The 22,644-nt window shown below is 34.0% G+C and overlaps 1 protein-coding gene across 1 annotated transcript; it reads left to right on the top strand.

The window, feature by feature from the left end:
- The first annotated feature begins 445 nt into the window (after positions 1–445).
- LOC132910577 (sodium channel protein Nach-like) lies at positions 446–15,686 on the top strand. The gene is made up of 10 exons (XM_060966347.1): positions 446–548; positions 1,158–1,221; positions 4,182–4,353; positions 4,938–5,083; positions 5,368–5,500; positions 6,206–6,488; positions 10,002–10,055; positions 10,289–10,460; positions 10,526–10,632; positions 14,595–15,686. Exons 1-10 carry the CDS (start codon positions 446–448, stop codon positions 14,807–14,809), a joined length of 1,449 nt encoding a protein of 482 aa, XP_060822330.1. The 3' UTR covers positions 14,810–15,686.
- The last annotated feature ends 6,958 nt before the right edge of the window (positions 15,687–22,644 follow it).

The raw sequence follows: 22,644 nt of genomic DNA, 5'->3' as shown, positions 1-22,644 counted from the left end.
CTTTATTGTCTAGATTATCATTTGGAATATTTTATTGCTCTACTTTGTTCTATTACTAAATTATTTCGTTCAATCTTAAAATAGACTTCATGTTAACCTGATTTAAATTTAGACTAAACTACTGCTATCACCGGTGACTCCATTCTAATAATTCAGAATTAACAAATTTTTAGAGCTATATTTATTCAAACGTATGTGTTTCATGTAATGAGAACTACATGCCGCATGCTACACTTTTTGAAACAGCCTGTGTACTGCCGCATCGTAACGTTCGACGAAAGCCTATTCCACGATGTAAATATTTAGAATTTACGACGGGGTGGAGAGAAAACTTGTTAACTGAAATTCGCGCGGTTGCACGCGGAAAAATTCATCCGATCGAGTTTTCCGGAACGATATTTTCAGAACGCTATGGTTCCTGGTATACGCGGTCACGGTGCCCGCTATGGTTTGCACGATTTATTACGGGTATCTCGAATTCATGGAGAATCCACTGTTCACTAGCGTCGAAACGGAATATTTCCCCACATACAAATTAAATTTCCCAGGTAAATTAAACATGCTTTTGTATATCTAGCTGTGCTATTGTTTAAAAATGGGACCGAGTAATTTTTTTACGAGACAAGCTGGATGCTTCAATATCGAAAGATCGTTTATTCCAACTACTTCGAAAATTGCTGCAGTTTCTTCAGAAGTAAAATGAACGTCCAGCTAAAATGCCTGAAAGCTTTCCAAAGTTACTATCTGACTGAAATTGTTTGGAACCTTTATTCTTACTGCAAGAGCATTTTCTCTTTATTTAACTCTACTAAAGTCCATTGTCGTGTCAATATTTTATTAGTCAGTTTATTCTGTACTTCTATTTATTCTGTCAATGAATTCTGTTTTTGTTAAACTAATTTCTTTTCTTGAAATTATGCAAATTTTTGTTTGCGTTTGATTTAGTCAAATTTTTATGTATTCTTTCCATTACTTGGTCCTTATAATTATAATCTTATTATCTGTATACAAATATATGTATGTATAATAAGAATTGATTATAATAAACACTGGCTTACTTAAGTAATAGTCATTAAAAAAATCATAAAGCAAGGAATTTTCAACGAAATTGTCGATTCTTCGAGTACGATTTCATGAAAATTGTTTTTTTTTTTTAGGCATAGCGATCTGCAGCATCAATCGAATAAGTCGTCGATCGGCGATGGAGTTGGCAAACGAAATGTGAGCACCGTCTAGCATTAAATAAACACAAGTGCCATTGACGAAGGGCCGAAACAGCCGCGGAGGAAGTAGAATGCAATGGAGCGCAGGGCGGTTAGGTTCATTGGACATCCCGTAGCACCGAATGGCGCTGCACGAATAATTTCAATTGCGGCCGAAGCTGCGGCTTCGCGTTTAGAATTGCCTTTCGTTCATAAACGAATTCCACCGCTATTTTCCTGCATTCCCGAAAATTCTATTTCGTACAAAGCCGCTGTTACGTATTCGTTCCAAACGAGGAAAATTCACCGAGGAGTTTCAGCATCAGCGTTATGAGGAAACTTATGAGCAAACGTTAGGAGTTTGAGTCTATAATAGCGAAAATCAAGTTTCAACTTTCGAATTTGTAACTTTGTTGTAAAACAAAAACAGAGAAAGTATTTCTGTAGGATATAAAGTTTAAAATAGCACCAGATGCTTATACAATAGAACTACATATATAAAAATATACGGATGTACGTACAATGTGTAGCATATTGTCGTACAGAGCATTTTGTAATATCCGCAGTTCTGCATATTTATTATTTACCATGAAATATTGAGAATGAATATTTGTCAAGTGCTTGTTTAAGCATGACCCATAAACACTGTCAGAGAAATATGATGCAATGTATTTATTACTTTGAACGGTACATTATCTACAGCATATTAATGTTCCTTTTTGGTACAAACTAGATATCCTTATAAAATTCTGTATAACTTTGAAAAAATCTCATTCTTTATCCAATTATAAGCTTCAAGGATCAAAAACAATTAGGCTATTGATTTCTGTTATTAAATGTGTCACATAAAATCCTTATTCTGAGTAACGCTATGAAAATTCCATATTGGTATTTCTACCGCTCCTGAATTAATTTCTTAAGTCTGTATCGGCTTCTAGATTTGATTCTTGTATCGATTTCGCATTCTGTTGAAAATGACAACGTGAGTTCGTGTTTGCCCTCCATATGCAGATGAGCTAGTTACAAAAAGCAGTAACTAGAAGATTGTTGTAAATACAATCGGTAGACTCAATCGATAGTTTTAAGATGTTCTTTTGTTTTCTCTTTTTCCTCTAGTCCATGTAAGTGTGTGCAATAAATATTTGTGGCGGCACTCCTTTTTTTTTATTTGCGTTTATTTTACAATTAATTTTCGTTAGAGGATTTTAAGTAAATTTATCTGACGTGGTACTATGACATGATTAATAAGTGTTTATAGTATGTTTGATTCTATTTGAATCTAGTGCTTAGGTCTAAGGTGTAATGTCTTTTTAGCCTGCGGATCTGTTCCGACGTGTCGAGTAATTGAGTAATTAGAGGGTTTTGGTGGTTGTTAACTCTTGTGCTGTGTCTATTGCTGAATTTAGATAATTCTTCTTTGACTGTGGGTATCTTGAGGTCGTGATGATCGTTTCGTTGGTGACGTACCAAGGTGTATCTATTAGGGATCTTAAGGTTTTCGATTGGAATCGTTGAAGAATTTCTATGTTGGAATTACTTGCTGTTCTCCATAGTTGGATTCCATAGGTCCAAACAGGTTTTAATATGGCCTTGTATAATGTAATTTTACTTTGTGTGTTTAAGTTGGAACGTCGGCCGATGAGCCAGTAGAATTTTTTAAATTTTGCTTTGAGTTGTTTGGTTTTATCCAAGATATGTTGTTTCCATGTCAATCTTCTGTCCAGAGTCATGCCCAGATATCTGGCTGACTCTTTATCTGGAATAGGTATATTGTTTATCGTCACCTGTAGGCAAGTTTGTTTTCGTAGAGTGAAAGTTATGTGGCTGGATTTGAATATAGAAATAACAACACATTCATTGCAATGTTATGTTGCAATAGAAACAGTCTAATATCTACTTTTTATTATTTACTTTTATTTTTCAGCTACTTAACGATATTGAATTATATGCTACATTTAAATTTCAGTTTCGAATATAATATAATGTTTTATAGGACAATTTAGATAAAGATTCATGCAGAGTTTTACAAGGATAATCTGACCGGTATCAATATTTTTATTCATCAGTTTATATATTAATCTGTCGGATTAATTATATTCATTAATTGACAGTACAAAATATGGATGTCATGATTCGCTTCTCTCTGAATTAAATTTCAAACTTTCCACTCTATAATCTAATCTTATGCTTCGTTCCAATATTTCTAGATCCATAATTTAAACAAAGGACACCGGTGATATATTTTTGCAAACACGCAAAATTATTCCGTAGTTTTCGGATCATCGCGATAATATCGCGCTGCGCCGGTGTATTTAGAAAGTTGCTCGCGTTGATGGAAGGGAAGCGTTCATTAAAAGGGAACGCAAAAACGTGTCCCTAATTAGCTTCGAATTTGCAAAAACTGGCCATTAATATTCAGTTAGCGAGAATTACTTTAAATTTACTTTGAAAAAAATTCCCATTAATATGCAACGTATAGCGTCGTATTTCTCTTTCTCTAAAGCACGAGAGAGACGAACGACTAATTAATACTGAAATTGCAACTAACGTTATTTCACTTAATCATGATTTATAACGACGAGGATAAATATTTAACCCGATCCGTGTAATTCTATCTGATGTAAATTTGCGACTAATTTCCATGGATACTTTGGTCGCCTGTCCGCCTATGTTGTTACATACGAGCCGTTAATTTTCATGAGATAGAATTTTTAATTGAATTTTTCACCGAAACGTTTCGCAGAACATCGATCGCTGACTGCCTTCTAACGAATACGTTTTATTATATTACATCGTTTACTCATTCTCCTCGCGCAATTGACCAAACGTATCCATGAAAATTTACCTGATCAAGTTAAAAAATTGCATCTACGTCTTCTTCCCGCGTGCTCCATATTTTACAAGCGTTTTGCATAAACTTTTTATCAGAACCAGTATTCCTTGTAATTTTGTTCAAAGTTCCATTTAATTAACATTCAGCTTCACGGCGAATATCTCTGATTTACCCGTCGACGAGATTTTCAACATGATTTCGCAACTGGGCGATCTTTACGACTCGGAGTTCAAGCCGCAAAACCGGTTCTATCGAATCGACCAACTTCTCAGTGTGTTTTACAATGGCCATTACAACATCACCGACATAATGAAACGAGTGAGCTAAAATCAGAATGTTTGCTATTCACTAGCTTTTTCATCTCGAGTGCCTTTTCTAGACCGAACGTGATTTTGTTAAGATCGGTGTTTTTCTTGCTTATCGTTCTGTATTTATAAAACACGTGATATAAACTATAAACGAATCCATCGAATAATCTAGTATCATATAAATTCAAATATTTCGTGTCATTCTATTCTTCCAACACGCTGTAACCCACGAACTTAACGAACGATTTAACATTATGCAAATTCCAATATTTCATTGTCATCTATTCTTTCAGCACGTTGTAAACTACTGTATTAGGTCGTCCGAAAAGTTTCTTTCCTTTTGTAAGGAAATAATTGATGCACAACATTTTTCATTTTATATTATTTTATCGAGTCATTTTGTTCTATCAAAATAAAAATCACTACGTTCGACAGATTAGATTTCATGTTTGCATCGTTGCAAAAGACGTGTCTGTAAAAGGAAGACACTTCTCGGACAAGCTAATATTTTCCGTAATATTCTCTAACAGCGTTTTCATCTTGGATGAAATTTCTGTCTGCCATTAACCAATGTCTGCGTGACAAACGTTTCAGTTGACGCCACAATGTTCGTCCATGCTGTCGAAGTGTCGGTTTCATGACGAGGAACGGAACTGTTCAGAGCTGTTCGCGTTCCGCAAGACGCAGGACGGCTTCTGTTGTACCTTCAATTACGCGACTAAAGGGGACGACACGCATTTGTGAGTTTCCAGACCACCTAAATTCCCTTTGCGTCCTGTCAATGAATCATTTACTCGCAAAGCGCAGCGTCGCAAACCGCGTGCGAGAAATTTATATTTCAGTACTCTAACCGCGTTCATGCACAGATCCGCGTGTAAATTTCTGTTCGTTTCGTGTTTTAACTTTGGTGCAATTTCTTTCTCGCTGCATGGAAATTACTTCGCCAGTAAGAACTGCGTTTCGTGCATGCGAGTTACCATTTTTTCGTTGTGTCTTTGTGAATTTTCATCGATCATGTTCGCAGGCACCGCGAGGTCAGTCACCGAGTGGAATCGATGAAGGTGCAAAATTTGACCGAGAATGGCGGGCTGTCGGTATTGCTGGAACCGTTTCTGGACGATTACTTCTACCCTATTTTCCCGAGCGCCGGCTGGAAGGTAATTTTTCATCAGCCGAGTTGAAGCTAGCGCCTGCACGGAACGCTTACGGAATTTTTAATTCTATGAACGTGGCGTTTCTTCCTTGTGTTGCTCGTCTCGCTCAGATATTCTTCGAAACAAGCTGTTTAACATTCAGCTAAAAGCTTCGAATAATATCATCGTCGATGTATTCGTGCGCGACATTTAATGGATTATTAAAGTCAAATATTATCAAACTAGATTGACGGTGATCATAATGGTCAATTGCTTGTTGATCGGTCTTTTGCGTCAGGTCGTACAATGATGTTCCATGGAATTCTGAATTAATATCACGTGCTAGTCGACAATTTTCGACGGATCGAAGACAGGTTTCGTCAGTTCCGAAATAATTTGGCGAAAATTCCAGCAGAAATTAGGCAGAAACAAGTCTCGGTCGTGATCACGTCGCCAGAAATGTGGATCGTGGTAGCTCGTGAGGATTATCTCGCGCAACAGCCGAGGTTCGCTGCATTATGCAAATTGCAGTTTCCTTTTTCTCTTGTTAGAAACGATTCGCCTACGACGTAAATATACCGTGTGAATATTTCAGTCGTCGCTGGTCGCTTTGACGCGATTATTTCGTAGTTATTCATAAACGTTGAAATTTTTTACGACGAATGACGGACAGATGGTGGTATTTTTATTTTGTTTTGAAAGTCTAACGAGCAGATTTTGTGCTATCAGGTGACGATCTTTAATCCATACGATTATCCGGACATGACAAGCGGAGGCGTGATCGACTTTCTAGTCTCACCCAGGGTGCACCGCAGCGTGGAACTAGAGGCAATCATGTTTTACAGCATAAGAAGTATTATGTCGTATGCTCTGGAGAAACGCGATTGTGTATTCGAGGATGAAATGACTTCCCTTCGGATGTTTTACACTTACAGCGACTGCATCGTTGATTGCAAGACGCAAGATATGTGGAAAATCTGCAAGTGTATACCTTTCTTTTTACCTAATCGAGGTAAGATTCGTTATCTCTCTATACATTGAAATTAGTAAATAGACGTGATATTGTAGATAGAAAAGGGCTGTAGTTATAAGGCAATTTGGGTAAATAAGAAAGAAATTCTCATTCCAAAATCAAGTACTTTCTTTCAAATAAGAAATAAGAATTTCGTCGGTTTTCTATAAGAGCTCGATGTAACTAACAATGATAATTTTTTCAGAAAATTTCTTTGATATACAAAGCTTGAATTAGAGTATTGTTCAAGTACTTAGGAAGGAAATCTTCGTGTATTGTTTTCTACTGAAACAAACATTAAAATACCCATGTTGAATTGCGACACAGTTCTTGTTTAATATCATAATATTAGGTCATTGTCCTAGGCATTTCCATCCCAGATAGCTAAATTAGCTCACTTTTAGATTTTTGTTTTTTATTATCATTAATCTCTGCTATTCATTCATGCAGATCTCTTGCTCTTTGAATTCCGGTTGATAATATAGTGGTTATAAAAGATATTGGCACACTATTTTATTTATAGATGTAATTATAAAAATTTGATATACTATGAAAGTAAGAGATAAAAATAAAAATTCATAAAAAAAAGGAGTTTCATATATATATATATATATTACTGTTTACTGTTTATATGTTTAATGTTATAGATTTATATTAATTGTTGTTTACTCCTGTATTTTATTTAAGTATTTTCACAATAAACTCGATTTTCAGTCTTCAGAATCGATCACCTGAATTATCCCTAGATTATATGTATATATATATTCAAATGAAACTCCTTTTTTTATGAAGCTTTATTTTTATTTCTTACTTTCATAGTATATCAAATTTGTGTAATCACATCTATATATATCATATATATATGTCGGAGATAAAAGGACATCGGGGCCATTCTTTTGGGACTTTTGAGAAGATCCCCAATACTATTGTCTAGACTACTTATTATAGCTGTACTTAAATAATAAAACTTAGAAGTAGTTGTTATGATTCAATCCGATTATGTTTGCTCGAGGATTGTGACAGTGGGCTTGGGCTCGAGGTGAGACAACTGGTCGCTGAACGTAGCCACGGTCACAGGATGAATGTTTTTACCTAACAGAGAAGTGCCAATATTATGAAACACGCGTTGTTTTAACAATCAAACCCAGGGCAGGATGTGGCAGCTACGCGGAACTGCCTAGCAACGGCGGCTGGAATTTTGTTGGTATCCCCGGCCGATGTTCAACAGAACGAACGCGATTGTAAGAGGAAAGTTTTCATCAGTCTTTTATTCTTGCGATCACCTTTGAGAGTGTTTACATCGGTTGTACGTGCAGTATATACCGAGCGTCACAGCGAACGTTACTTTGTGCTTCAAAATATATTCTACGTTTAACAAAGAGTTAGCCCGTTGACCGTGGATTCGTTATTGAACCTAGGAACATTGTCATTAACATCTCGAGTGTCTAATCACCACGGTTATTTGCTAAACTTTGTAAAAATCATATTTATACCAGTAAATATAATCTCTATTGTGCTACAACTATGGCTAGTCCGAATGAAGATTCGTTACATGCCCTAAACCTAATGATAACTCGACATATAGAACGAGCAAATACTGTTTACTAATACCTTCTACACTTTCAACAATATATTCTGGACGTTTTGCTTATTACGAAATAACAAATGCGGTTGGTTTGTTGGAATAAACGGAGCTTTGTTATAATATGTCGCTGTCAACTGTTATCAAGGCGCCACGGTGGTCACCCAAGACCACCAATAAGATAAACGGTCCATTGGGGAAGAATGTTGTCTTACATCATCGATTTATTATTATTTTGCCATTATATGCTTCGAATAATAAAAATACTCCCGTGGCGTCCTGAGCGAAACATGTGATTTTGACGTGGCAATCAAAGTATTAAATACGGTTGAGGTACGTGCCAATTGGTCTTTGGCCGATTTTCGTCATCTCTATTGTGCAACAACGATGGCTAGTTCCAATGAAAATTCGTTACACGCCCCCAAACCTAGCTATAACTCGGCATATATATTCAAATGAAACTCTTCTTTTTACAAAATTTTATTTTTATTTCTTACTTTCATAGTATATTAAATTTTTATAATCACATCTATAAATAAAATAGTGTGCCAATATCTTTTATAGCCAATATCCATAGTTCTATTTTGTATATATGTACATATATATAGAACTATGGATATTAATTTAATAAAACTAGGGTTTCTCTAATTTATTAAACTTAGGAGTCGTTACATGCTTATTACTAATTCTTCCCACAAGATTCCATGAAACTGGCGCGTTCCAGAATTCTAATCCTGTAACTGGGAAAACAAGCAAGGCAAACGCAGGATCGTGCTTTCCTAGCAGCTCCGTTATTTCAGCGCGTAATGTTTTAAAAGCAGAGACAGACGCGACAAGGTCGACACCGCGAAGCGTGAGAAACGTTGAAAGGGTCCTCCACCGTTTCCTATTTTCACTTTCACTGTACGTCGAAATGAACCGCGACGACGTAGACTGGCTGAGGCCTTTGCAAGACATTAACAGCACCCTGCCCTTTCTCCTGAGATTAGAAGCTACGAGACTCGGCCCATCTGCCGAGGAGCCTTTTTTACCGTTGAGCTTCCCAACGACTTAAAGCATTAAAGCGGATCGTACGAAATGGGGTATTAAACGAAACGAAAGAAGATTGCTACAATTCTGTCGTAAATCCGACAATAGTTTCATATCGTTCCTCTCGTTCTTTGAAACGTTTAATGTTGCCATGTTGCTTATTAAAATAATAATACTCTTGGAACGAATGGAGCAAGCTAGAAAGTATTCTAAATGCTTCGCTGCTTCAATTTAATTTCAATTAAAGTCTCACACCATTTGTTTTCCGACTCGTTAACGAGGTCTTCCCGAGATGGTTCAAAGTTGTTACAATTTCACCAACCAGAATGTGCATTCCCAAAGTTCAGGTAGTTCTAATATCACACCGTGAGAGAACTTTAAGCTTATCTTTGTTTTAAACCATTTCATTAGGTTCCGCGCTACGATATTCACGGCGTTTCTTGAATAATTCAGATCCAATCATTCTAGTATTTTTAATAGTATTATTAATATTTTTCTTATTCTACTTATTCTTCATATTTTTATTATTAGAACGTTTTTTAAATATTATTATCTACAATATTTTAATATTATATTATTATTCATGAGTCGCAAATGCTTTTGTTCAAAGTAGTTTCGTCAAACAGGGCTGCGTGTAGTTTTCATCATAATTCGTCTTTTGCAATTTTCATTTCTTTTAATCGTATTTTTTGAATAGTTCTACACTACGAATAGCTGTATTTTCCCATTTAGCATATTCATAGCCTTTCATTCTAATATTTTCTCTCAGTGTTTTGTGAGGATTTTCTCATTTTGGTTACATTTAATTAACGCTATCTTACGTAAGTTATTGTAACAATTAATTATTGGTATTCTCAAAATATTAAACAGTTCCCTTTAATATTTGTTTTCTTTATTTCCAGAATCTAGAAGGATCTGCAACTTGGAAGATGTGCCATGCTTGTCGCAGCATAAATGTAAGCATCGTCGAAATTCTCGTGACGTCAATCATGTAACAGCGTTGAATTGTCCGGCCGAGTTATCATTGTGCCATGGTCTCTACACGAAATTGATTAATTAATGAACTTTCCGTGATTAATTGTAACGCTACGAAATTCATCATTCCCTGTGTATTCTAACGATGATATGTATTTGATTATATTATAAGTATAAAACTAAGTCTACAAGTTGATCGGTATTTAAATTACAGCTACATGGTTTTCCGTGGTGCCACATGAAAATTTATATAATAACGATGAAAATATGGATAAAATGGAGACATTGTACTGCTATAATTGTTATCCTGAATGCAGCCATGTGAAATATAATGCGAAGATGGCCATGTCTGGTTTGGAGTCTAATCAACACGTTGCCGAAGTTTTGTAAGTACATATTTATTTAATGGCTCTATCATCTTGTAATAAACGGTATGATTTTAAATTCGAAGATCTGACGTGGAAATCAAGAATCAATCACTGCTGACGATATATTTTAACAACTTTGGTACAATCAAATTGAAGCAAGACGTGATTTATCGTTGGTATGAAGTTATGGGTAAGTGAAGTCTATATTAAAATTAAAGTATTTTTAAATCAAATAGGAAAAGAGTAAGTCTAGATGAAGAAATAACTTGAAAAATTTAAATTTTAAAATTTAAAATTTGTCCTTACTTTAATTTGATGAAGCTTTATTTTAGAAAATGGGGATTAAATATTTTATTGATAAAAGATAGCACGTCTCGCTGTGAATTAATAGTTCTACTTGTGTTTGTTATATTGTTGCGGAGAACAGACAATGAATCCATAAATTTTACGCCAATATATAATGATATAATAAATTGTATACGATAATAGAAACTTAATTTCAGAATGATTTATCATAATGAATTTGTATTTATTATTTATTATAGTCATTGTATATTTAGAGTGGAACGAGAAATTTAACAATTTCTAAAATAATAAAGTTCATCGTGCATGAATATTTCGTATCACTCGGTTTTTTTAATTCTCCACCATAATGAACACGAGCATAAGCGTAGATTATTAATTCACAAGTTCCTTATAATTCGAAAAAATTCCTTACCAGTGGAATATTTAAAATTACTTTTCCTGAAAACAAAGCTTCACATGAAAAATTGTATTCTATATTCTAGACTTATTCGCGCCTTCTTCCGATTGTACTCCTATAATTGTTCACTATAAATTCTCTAAGTAAAATGAGCTAATATGTTCTTACGATTAATAATATACATTTCTATTTCGTTTATCTTTTATCGTTTTGAGTATTGTCCAAGCTGGAGCATCGGTCATTTCAAATTCATCAAATTTCCAGGAGATCTCTCCTTTCCAATTTGCATTTAAATTTTTAGCTCAGTGTTCGGTGCAGAATAAACATTCAAGGGTAAAAATAAAACGAGGGTAAGAGGCTTCGTTTAGCGACACTAGCATCACTGGAAACTCCCAGGGCAAAGTTGGAAAAGCGAAAAAGCAAAGATCGCAAAATACAGACGATTTCATTGTGTAACGAAAGATTCGTAACGCGAGGTTTCTACGGGGATGTAATCTGTTGGCCAGTGACTGGAAAGAAGGAAATAAAAACAGGGAAACAGCTATGAGTTGATCCATTGTGCTATGTACATACGCTCGTGGTACCAGTTACAAGTAATATAATGCACTCGGGATAAAAAACATACATTTTTCGTTAGGAAAATTCACTCGCTTTCTTCCTTTGCGTAATGGGATAGGAGAGGAAACGTTTTTGTCCCGTGATGCATGGTGACATAATATTACGTACCTGTAACAAGGAAATATAAACACCTTTCCCACAAAGTAACGTGTAACAAAGGCATTAAAAGTTTAATGGAAATTCAGTGTTAAACGTATGTACACAAAGGGACTGAGAATTTTATTACTCGACTGTTGGTATTTATGCATTTACAGAAAGGCAAAAGGTGTAAAACATAGGAATTATTCAAAGAATGATATTACGGGTATGAAATAAATCTCTGCTTATTACGTTTCTTCAGTTGTATCAATAAAGATATGAATTTCATTGGAGTACATAGAAAATTGGTTACATTTGTTTACAGCTATATCGCAGATTACAAAGTACTTAAAATTGAAATAGCTTTGGTAATTAATTATTGGAAATAAGGCCGATCTCACAATCGTTGCTCGGCTTTAGTTTTCAAGTTATAAAGCAATTTCTACTTTATACTATATATATTATATAACAATCTATTTTAGAAATTTTTTTCTCTCTAAACGATTTTTCCATGACTTATGACTTTTCAGTAAATATATGTATAGTGATTTTATTATACATATTTATTTACAATGATAGAACAGGAAATTATAATTATTTAACTAAAACTATTTTTTAATATATTAATTGAGAATTGTGGATCTTAATCGCCGAAATAAATGTACAGGAACACTTAGATTACACTTAGAATTGATATCAAAATAGTTTCAGATTTATTTAATATGTGATGTACAAGATCTTCGTCGATACACATTTGCATGCGTCTCACTATCTCTACCACACTGCCAACGGAACAGTTGCTTTCATCTGTTTTATGAGACGCTGTGCATGTACATAGTCCAACACACTCATACTCATATATGTGTGTCACTACTACACGGCTAATCTAGTGTAGCACAATTACACATATCTCAGTAATAACTTTAAAATTTGAGATTTTTCATATAAACAAAGGCGAACAAAATTTCTAACACAATTAAACAAAATATTCTGTTGGCAACTAAGTCATTACGGATATTGTCATTAGGTGGTACTGACAAAATCCGCAATTACTTAGTTGCCAACCCAATAGTCACAGCGACAGAAGGAGCCAACTTTGCACCAACTTATCAAATATTTCTTTTTAAGATTCATAACTGTTGAGAATTGTGGATCTTAATCGCTGAAATAAATGTACAGGAACACTTAGACTATGCTTAGAATTGATATCTCAATAGTTTCAGATTCATTTAATATGTGATGTACAAGATCTTCGTCGATACACATTTGCACGCGTCTCACCACTCTCTTTGTCTCACCATCTTTACCACACTGCCAACGGAACAGTTGCTTTCATCTGTTTTATGAGACGCTGTGCATGTACATAGTCCAACACACTCATACTCATATATGTGTGTCACTACTACACGGCTAATCTAGTGTAGCACACAAAATTACACATAAATCAATACAACTAATCAACTCCTAACAACTATCGACAACTCACAACTTACAGCTTACATCAACCAACGACAACAAACTCTTTTTCCCCCAAAGCGTCCCCTTTTAGCTGTTTTCATACTTCCATCACACACACGTTTTTACAGTCGTGTACGATCAAATATGGTCACTTTTTTTTTTTTTTTTTTTTTTTTTTTTTATTTTATTTTGGTTATTTTACAATTTGTCCTTGCGGACATTTGGTAAAGTGTTATATCTTGTTGGTGAAGAAAAAAAAATATAAATAAAAAATAATAATAAATAAAAAATAATTATAAATAAAAAATAATAAGGTCACGTTTGACTACTCAAGCACCTACTTTTCTGAAGGACCACGGACATGTCGCTGGGCCCAATGTGTTATGGGGATTTCCCATATCTTCTAGCTCATCAGCACTTTCACTTTCTATCTGTACTGTAGTTCATATTTCTTGCAAGTTCATCAATGATTATGTCACGATACTGCATGTGTGTTACATATATCAATCGGTTCACTGAACATTATTTGACACAAACGTTGGCGACCGCCCAAATTAACATAGTATTAAAAATAATTGTCTCATTGGTCTATATAAAAATGTAGCAGTCTATTCAAGGATGAAGTGTAATCGTAACTGAACTTAACTAAATTGCTTGCGAATATCTTGGAAAATAAGTTTGAACGGCAGTTGTATGTATATATAAGGAGAAATTGTTCAGAATGTTGATCATTTTTTTCCTAAAATTACTACACTTCATAGATCATTGAAATATGACGGTAAGATCGCTTCTATTCCCAATAATTACCGTGAACCTATGTGGAGCAATGAATCTCTAATGTGACAAAAATAACTGTACTGAATGGCATGAGTTCACATATATGTCGACATATAGTGATTGGTTATTTCACCCATTGAGCGAAAAATGTTTGTGCGTTTCATAAATTGCACTTCAACAAGACATATCTAAGGATTGAGAATTTCGCCACTAAATTATTTACAGTTCTGCATTTATAGAAATCCTAAAAGTGTAAAAATACATAAAAATGTGGAAAAATATTTATTGATATATGAAACAAATCTCTTATTTTCTTTCTTTATTAAATTTGCATATGCCTTGATACTTTATTTATTACATGATGTAATGGGGATGATAATAATGCAAATATGCTTCAGAACCTCTACCTCCCTCTGAGAATATTCTTCACTTTTTTTCTGTCTTCCCTTCTTAATGTACCCTAATTCGGTTCTAGGTGGTCGAGGAAGTAATTTAACCGTTCGATCGACGTTTTGCAGGTGAAGCTAGCGGTATTTGCGGCATCTTCGTCGGTTTCAGCCTGATCGTGGTCGTCGAGTTCGCTTATTTCGTCGGGCTGTTCGTACTCGAGCTTTTAAAGGGACCAACTCCGAACGATGGAAAATGGGCCGAGAGCGAACAAACGCCGATACAGTCAATTTATTGGGGTGCGTTGTATTCGTACGCGAGAACGACAAAGAATCAACGTGATTGAGCTCGTCGTAAATATTAGCACGTTTCACGATTTCAACGTTCGTTTGAATAATGTAGTTCAATTTCACCTTACTTTTGTACCTCTGCTTCTTAAATTTCGGATTTGTGCTTCTTAAAATCACAAGATATCTTATAATAGAAATCTCAAAATCAGCTTCGTTAAAATTAATTGTATCTTCACGTTTGTTAACTTTGTTTTTTCTTGCGTATTTTCCTAGTTTTCATTACATTTACTTCTTGTAGTATTACAGTTATTGTGGTATGTAGTACAGCAGTATATTATTGTAGTATCTTGTAGTGAATCTTTGTGGTGTTGTTCCTGACCCCATTGTTATCGTTACTTCCGAAATCGTAGTGTTCTTTGTAAATTGCTACAACTTCCCCTTTCGGTGTCTTGACCCTGTTTTGTCATCGCTGAAATTCCTCCTCCGACGTTACCGCGCCACTCCTTTTACTCTTGAAATTCTTTTTAGCGTCTGCCTTCCGCTGTACATTTTATTGGAGTAATTCTTCATTCCTTAGACAACTGGATTCCGTCACTACTCGGGTTCTCCTTTTCGGCTGATAGCATTGTTTCTCCGAATGTACAGTCTTATACTAAGTCTCAATTCCACCACGATAGAGCAGTGTACTTGGGCAAGGTATCGTCGAAGCGAAATCCATGGAGCGAGAGATTATTTTCTATTATTGATAAAAGACAAGCACTGGCTCCAGAAATAGTTAAAACGAAACGCAGTGGTCTCATAAATACTTTATAATAATCAGACAATTGTTAAAAAATAATTTTTAGGAAAATGAATAATTATTAGTGGACATCATTCATTAAGCAACAACGTGGCGTGTAATAGAGAGTAGAATTCACAATTTATTTGTATAGATTAATAACGGTACAATTTTGAGGATTTGAATGATTTTTGATGAAAAATATTGATAAAAAATATTGTTTCTTCCCTTCATTATATATTTTTTCGCATCTCATTTTAATTCTTTGGTATTAGCTTTGTATTTTAGCTTTGCATTAATTTAACAATTCCTTAGTATCATATCTAAAATCAACAAAGATGGAATACTATCTGTTCAAGTAATTGAAGAAAAACTTTACATCTTTATTTTTGTATATCTGTAACCTGGAGACCGCTGTTACGCAGAAAATAGAATTTAGTGAACACGCGACCAACTTAAACACGCAAAGTAAAATTACACTATACAAAGCCATATTAAAACCTGTTTGGACCTATGGAATCCAGCTATGGGGAACAGCAAGTAATTCCAACATAGAAATTCTCCAACGATTCCAATCGAAAACCTTAAGATCCCTAATAGATGCACCTTGGTACGTCACCAACGAAACGATACATCACGACCTCAAGATACCCACAGTCAAAGAAGAAATATCCAAATTCAGCAATAGACACAGCACAACAGTTAACAACCACCAAAACCCTCTAATTACTCAACTACTCGACACGTCGGAACAAATCCGCAGGGTAAAAAGACATTACACCTTAGACCTAAGCACTAGATTCAAATAGAATCAAACATACTATAAACACTTATTAACCATGTCATAGTACCACGCCAGATAAATTTACTTAAAATTCTATTGATTGATTGTAAAATAAATGCAAATAAAAAAAAAGAGTGAAACAAAAATATTCTAAATAAGGAGAGGTCCATATTATGCTCTTGAATATACATTATTTTTTGGGTTACAAGGTCTAGGAACAAAGGAGCTAATAAATAGATTTCTATTCATGTTTCTTGTAGCCCTTAGCTAAAGCTACAAGGTTAACTTTTTTGGTAATATCCTTTGCTATAAATACATGAACGTGCAGCCTATCGATTCTATTGTATTGTAACACTATAAGGGTGAGGATCTGGATTAGCATAAACTTATACATTATACTTATACCTTTATTGTTGAAAATGACAACGTGAGTTCGTGCTCTTCATCCATATGCAGATGCGTTAGTTACAATAAATAGTAATTAGAAGATTGTTCTACATACAATCGATAGATTTAATCGATAGGTTTAAGATGTTCTTTTGTTTTTATCTCTAGTCTATGTAAAAATGTGCAATAAAGGTTTTTCAGCTCAGAACGATGTGATAGATTTATCCAAAGAATAAAATAATAGTTATTGTGATCCTACCTCTGAATAAAAAAATAACGACATTTATTTTTTTCAATATATTTTTCTATTACAAATTCATCCATTTGTTCTTCTATCAGTCAACCTCAACACTATCGAAAACAGAAAATATTATATAAGCTACTTCATATATTCACCTTCATCTTCGAGAAGAATTAAAATAAAGCATATATTTCCTGAAGGAATTAGCGATTCTTCTGGTTTCTTGCTCCCGGGATTTAGCAAAGGGGAATCTAGCACTCTACAAGAGAATACTGTGCGCTGTAAGCTTGCAAGCTTTCTAACGAGCCTTCGCTACAGGTTCGTTTAAAGCCTTAAAGGTGATCTCATCAAGCGTGGCGCAGAGACGAATGAAAGATACGCTATAGGTTTCAGGCATATACACACATACGCACATACAAAATTTCTAATATTAATACATGTGCAATATAATTCTGAATGTTTCCTCATTATTAATTGTATCGAAGTGGCAAGGAAAAGAAACAAATTCGATCAAATTAATTATCATCGATTGCAATAGACGCGTGATACTATCAGTCAGTGAGAAAAAGTATATTAAATAGAATATTCAATGCATAAGATAAAAAAATTAATAGTTTTAAAAAATGATACCCGACTGTGCAAAAGTAAAAAAATACAAAAAAGACAATATGTATATTTCACTCAGAAATATGAGATGATTGCACATTCGGATATTTTTGAGTAATTAACTGGTACAGTTACCAAATTTAGATAAGTAACCTTTAACCCTATGTCAAATGTGACTCGACATCAGTTTTTATCTCAGAAGCTCCTTTGTCGAATCCCACTCGACATTCTTTCAGTGCCAATCGAAAACCTTAAGATCCCTAATAGATGTACATTGGTACGTCACCAACGAAACGATACATCACGACCTCAAGATACCCACAGTCAAAGAAGAAATATCTAAATTCAGCAATAGACACAGCACAACAGTTAACAACCACCAAAACCCTCTAATTACTCAACTACTCGACACGTCGGAACAGATCCGCAGGCTAAAAAGACATTACACCTTAGACCTAAGCGCTAGATTCAAGTAGAATCAAAAATACTATAAACATTTATTAATCATGTCATAGTACCACGCCAGATAAATTTATTTAAAATTCTCTACGAGAATTGATTGTAAATTAAACTCAAATATAAAAAAAAGCCTCTTCTTGTAAAACGTGCGAAAGAAAATCAGGATTGCATCCTGGAAATTGTTTCAAGATATATCATACTCTTAAAAATTACAAAATACAACAATAGTGTGAATAAAACTGGTATTTAAGTGAATTTCTTTCTTCCTTTATTTATTTAAATTGTCTTATTTTTTAGTTAAAGTAAAGTTCAAATAAAACACTTAAAAGCAAACTACTGCTAACGAAATTGAAATAAAAGTCAGAGAGCAGAGGGTTAAAAATAGTCGGTCGCCCGCACTGATTAAAAATTGTCACAATGACGATTAAACTCTACAAATACTACGGCTGCCTGACACAGCATTCTCTTCCTGAATTCAGCGATTTAAGTACATGAACTTGTCGGAGAAGAAGAAGAAAGGACATCGGTCCCTTTGTTTGGGAAGGTCCCCAGTACTTTAGTCCAGACTTTTTATTATAGTCGTACTTAAACAATAAAACTGAGAAATAGCTGTGTATGAGTTAAGTCAATTATGATTATCCGAAATTTATGACAGTGGGCTTGGGCTCAAAGTAACACAACGGGTCACTGAACGTAGCCTAACAGGGGTATAAAGTAATTAAATAACTCTCCTTAAAAATAGAGATTGACCCGAGGGATACAAAGAGATACGGAAATACAGTTCCACTTGAACTGACTCTCAATCCGATAAGCTCGACTAGCCCAGTGAACACGTACATCGAGTTCCTAATCGCAATCGTCATCCCGTTGACCGTGTATTCGTTATCGAACCTGAACTCATAGTCACCGACATCTCAATTATTCACTTATCGATATCACTTGTTAACCTTTGCAATACATTCGCTTCAATCAATATCATCTGGTATACAACAACTGGACAACTCGCAGAGAGATTCATTATACGCCCCGCCTTCCAAGGACGACCCGACAAACTTTTTTACCAGTCTATATCTTCAGTCATTTTATATTTTCAATATCCTTTCAATATATAACGTACAACATTCCAGGGATAGACACGAATCGATTGAGATCTGTGAAGCTAGAATCGGTTAAGCCGTTCCCAAATTACAGTAGTACAAACACAAACTTACACAGCTACACACATACATACATTAAGGCCAAACACAATAGCCTGCTTCTGGCGTGGTTCGGTAAATATTAATATGAATATCTCATATGCATATTTATCGATGATTCCTAATGTTTAAATCATACAATTAATTGCGTGAAAAATTACTAAAGCGATCGAAACATAAAATTGATGTTTTTACGATTGGTGCATATTATTATTATAACAAGCGTCAACGATATCCGCCATTGGTATAATTCCATGATTCGAAATGACGTGAAAATACTGTTTGTCGATAATGTTAAAAGTGGATGGATGGTCTGTGACAATTGATGGGATTGGGACAATGTTTTATTCAATACACTGCGCTTCGTTTAAACAACTTTATTACTACCTCTTTAATTAAAGAAATTAAATTTGTATCAACCATTACTATTAATCATTTTCGAGGATTGGATAATAATCGAAAAAATTAAATTACATTTTTAAGACCAGGATTGGGATGAAGATCGAATAATGGACAAGATATTGCTCGTTAAATATAAAATGAAGTAATCAGAAACATATTTCAAAATATAAATAACACAATAATAATTTATAACCAATTTAATAATTTAATAATTTAATAACCAATTTTTCCAATTTTATCAAGACCATTCTTTATTGTTTAAAAAACGCAAATTAATCGTGTTCGATTGCAATGAAAGCCTGTACAACAATATATTTCGCAGGTTAAAATTTCAAACTGTAGACATGTTCGATGCTGTCATTTATACTATTCCAGGTAGCTTTATTCGAGTCGTCGTTATGAAACTCGATCATTCGAATGTGCTTGAGGTTTCGAGATGATCGACTTGCATCGGCCAGCACAGAGACGAAGATGAAATTCAGCGTGAATAAGCGATCCAGCCGAGTGAATTATTGCCGACGTTCCAAAAGCCTGGTTGCTCCTTTGTGGAAATAGATATTGATATCCCTTAATTGTTGCTCGACTATCATAATAGATTTCCTTTCAAGAAACCGTCGTGAAAGGAAACATCTGAACGTTTTCATGGTTCTAACCAATCTTCTCGAATAATTATGTTTTACTTCCCTGAATAACCACTCGGCTTTCATCTGTTACTCGATTATCCTGTTTCAGTAATGCACCATTACGAGCTTTCAGAAAAGACGCCAGTCATTACAATTCTGCAGATAATAAACTCAGTTTCATATCAGATTGTCCTTTCGCGATTTACCATTTACATTGGAGAACGCCACGAAATGTCCCAGTTCGTAACAGATTACAATAACCCTCCGCACTTATTTTTACTTTATTTTATTATAACGTTTATTGCCCAAGAAGATGAGTATTACCTGTGTATGTTATTCACAATAAACAATAAATTCCGGTTGTGGGGTGGTTTAGGTAAAATATAACCCTTCGCACTCCTATGTCGAGTGCGACTCGACATCAGTTTTTATCTCAGAAGCTCCTTTGTCGAGTTCCACTCGACAATCCTTCAGTCCCACCTTTTTTGTGAAACGTGCGAAAGAAAAGCAGGATTGCATCCTGGAAATTGTTTCAAGATATATCATACACTTAAAAATTATAAAATACAATAATAATGTGAATAAAACTGGTATTTAAGTGAATTTCTTTCTTCCTTTATTTATTTAAATTGTCTTATTTTTTAGTTAAAGTAAATTTCAAATAAAACATTTAAAAGCATTGGGAACTGCTGCTAACGAATTTGGAATCAAATTCCGAGTGCAAAGGGTTAATCGTAGTTGCGCGCCACGCGCTGTTATTTGGAGACAAAGCAGAAATTGATGTCTCCTAGTTGTTTGTTTAGGGATTTATCGTTACACCGGTATACACATAGGAACCGATCTGGTGTCGCGATGTTGCATTCAATATTAGGCATTACACAAACCGCCTATCGTTATTAAATTCGCTCGTAGGCAGCCAGATGAATTTTTATAACGGTGTCCGTAGCATATCCAAAAAGAAGAAGAAGATCGTAGTCCGTTCAAAGAGCATCCTTCTCGCGGTTACGTTTTAGTTCCAGGCAGCAAAACAGTCGATTATATTCCGTCTTTCTTTTTCATAGTCCACTACACGAATTAACATTATTTCCCTGATCATTCAATGATCTAAAGATCTTTCGATATCTTTTTTAGAAACGTGTTTCTGAACGATAGCAATCGGATAAATGAAGACACAAGATCGGCCAAGAAGTTTAGGATCATTTTTTCAGCTGTAAATTTCATTTTTTCTATGTAAATTGAATTTAGAATTTAAATGTTCCAATTTTGTTATTAATTTGGAATTAATCTACTAAATATTAATATTAATATGCCTTACTTCGGTTAAATTCTTTACGAAAGGTTTTTAAGATAACAAAATTTAACACTATATTAACTATAATTAATTAATTATGTTTGCTTAATAAAATATTAAAATATTAAGTAATTTGATAAATTAATTTATTTAATTACGTTTATTAATTAATATTAATAGAATAAAATATGATAATTAAATTTAATTAATATTAAATAAATAAGTAAATAAATATATTAATTAAAAATAATAAAATATAAAATATTAAAAGTATATGTTTAATTAAAAATTAAACACTATATTAACTATAATTAACACTAGAACTATCGGTGGTTGACACGAAGCTACTTGTACCAAAACCAATCAAAAAGACTGGTTTTTAAAAAATACGTAATAATAGAATATTTGTATAGGAATTGACTTAGTTACTTTCTTACAGAAGAAATTCCATGTCATGCAGTATATTTTTGGTATTATTAATCTATCTGGGACCATTTATAAAATTAAAGAATCAGCCATTTTGACTGCGTTAGCGATTTAATGATCGATTCAGAATTTTCCTGATAACTGATATCACCATATTGAATGATACGCAGTAAGAATTTAAAAAACGTGTGATAAGTTGTGCAAAACGAGGAAACTGGTTAATTGGGCTTCGATAAACAGATTATAGGACCCTTTTAAACTTTGACTGGCATTGGTATATGTAGCCTTGATACAAAATCATTTTCAGTTTGAATACATAAACAACAAAATAAAATTCATTATAGTATTCTTTTAGTATTATTCTTTAGAGAAAAGATATAACATGAAGTAGGAATTTTAAAATAAAATTGTAAAACCAGTCAATTTGTCTGGTGTGGTAGTTCTAGCGTTAAGCTGATCTTTTCTTAATCCTGTGGTAAAATATAAAACAAAATTATGAATTATTCAACCACTTAGCAATGATAATAAATTCTGGGCTTCTTATTGGTTACTATCCCCTACTATCAAAATAAATTTTGTATTAAAAAGTTCTCTTTATCATCTTTATCTTTTCTATCAAAAAGACCTTAGTATTCTAAACTAATATTCTCTTAAATTTCTATGAGTTTTAATAGTGCACATAGTGATTTCAAACATTC

This window comes from Bombus pascuorum, chromosome 9 (genome assembly GCF_905332965.1).
Source record: "Bombus pascuorum chromosome 9, iyBomPasc1.1, whole genome shotgun sequence".
Classification (NCBI taxonomy): Eukaryota; Metazoa; Arthropoda; class Insecta; order Hymenoptera; family Apidae; genus Bombus; species Bombus pascuorum.
This window is presented reverse-complemented; position numbering and strand designations above follow the sequence as displayed.

Coding starts and splice junctions, on each gene's coding strand:
- LOC132910577 (XM_060966347.1), top strand. CDS start 446: ATGGTTTGCACGATTTATTACGGGTATCTCGAATTCATGGAGAATCCA. Junction 4,354..4,937: donor TCACCGACATAATGAAACGA/GTGAGCTAAAAT, acceptor CAAACGTTTCAG/TTGACGCCACAATGTTCGTC. Junction 5,084..5,367: donor AAAGGGGACGACACGCATTT/GTGAGTTTCCAG, acceptor TCATGTTCGCAG/GCACCGCGAGGTCAGTCACC.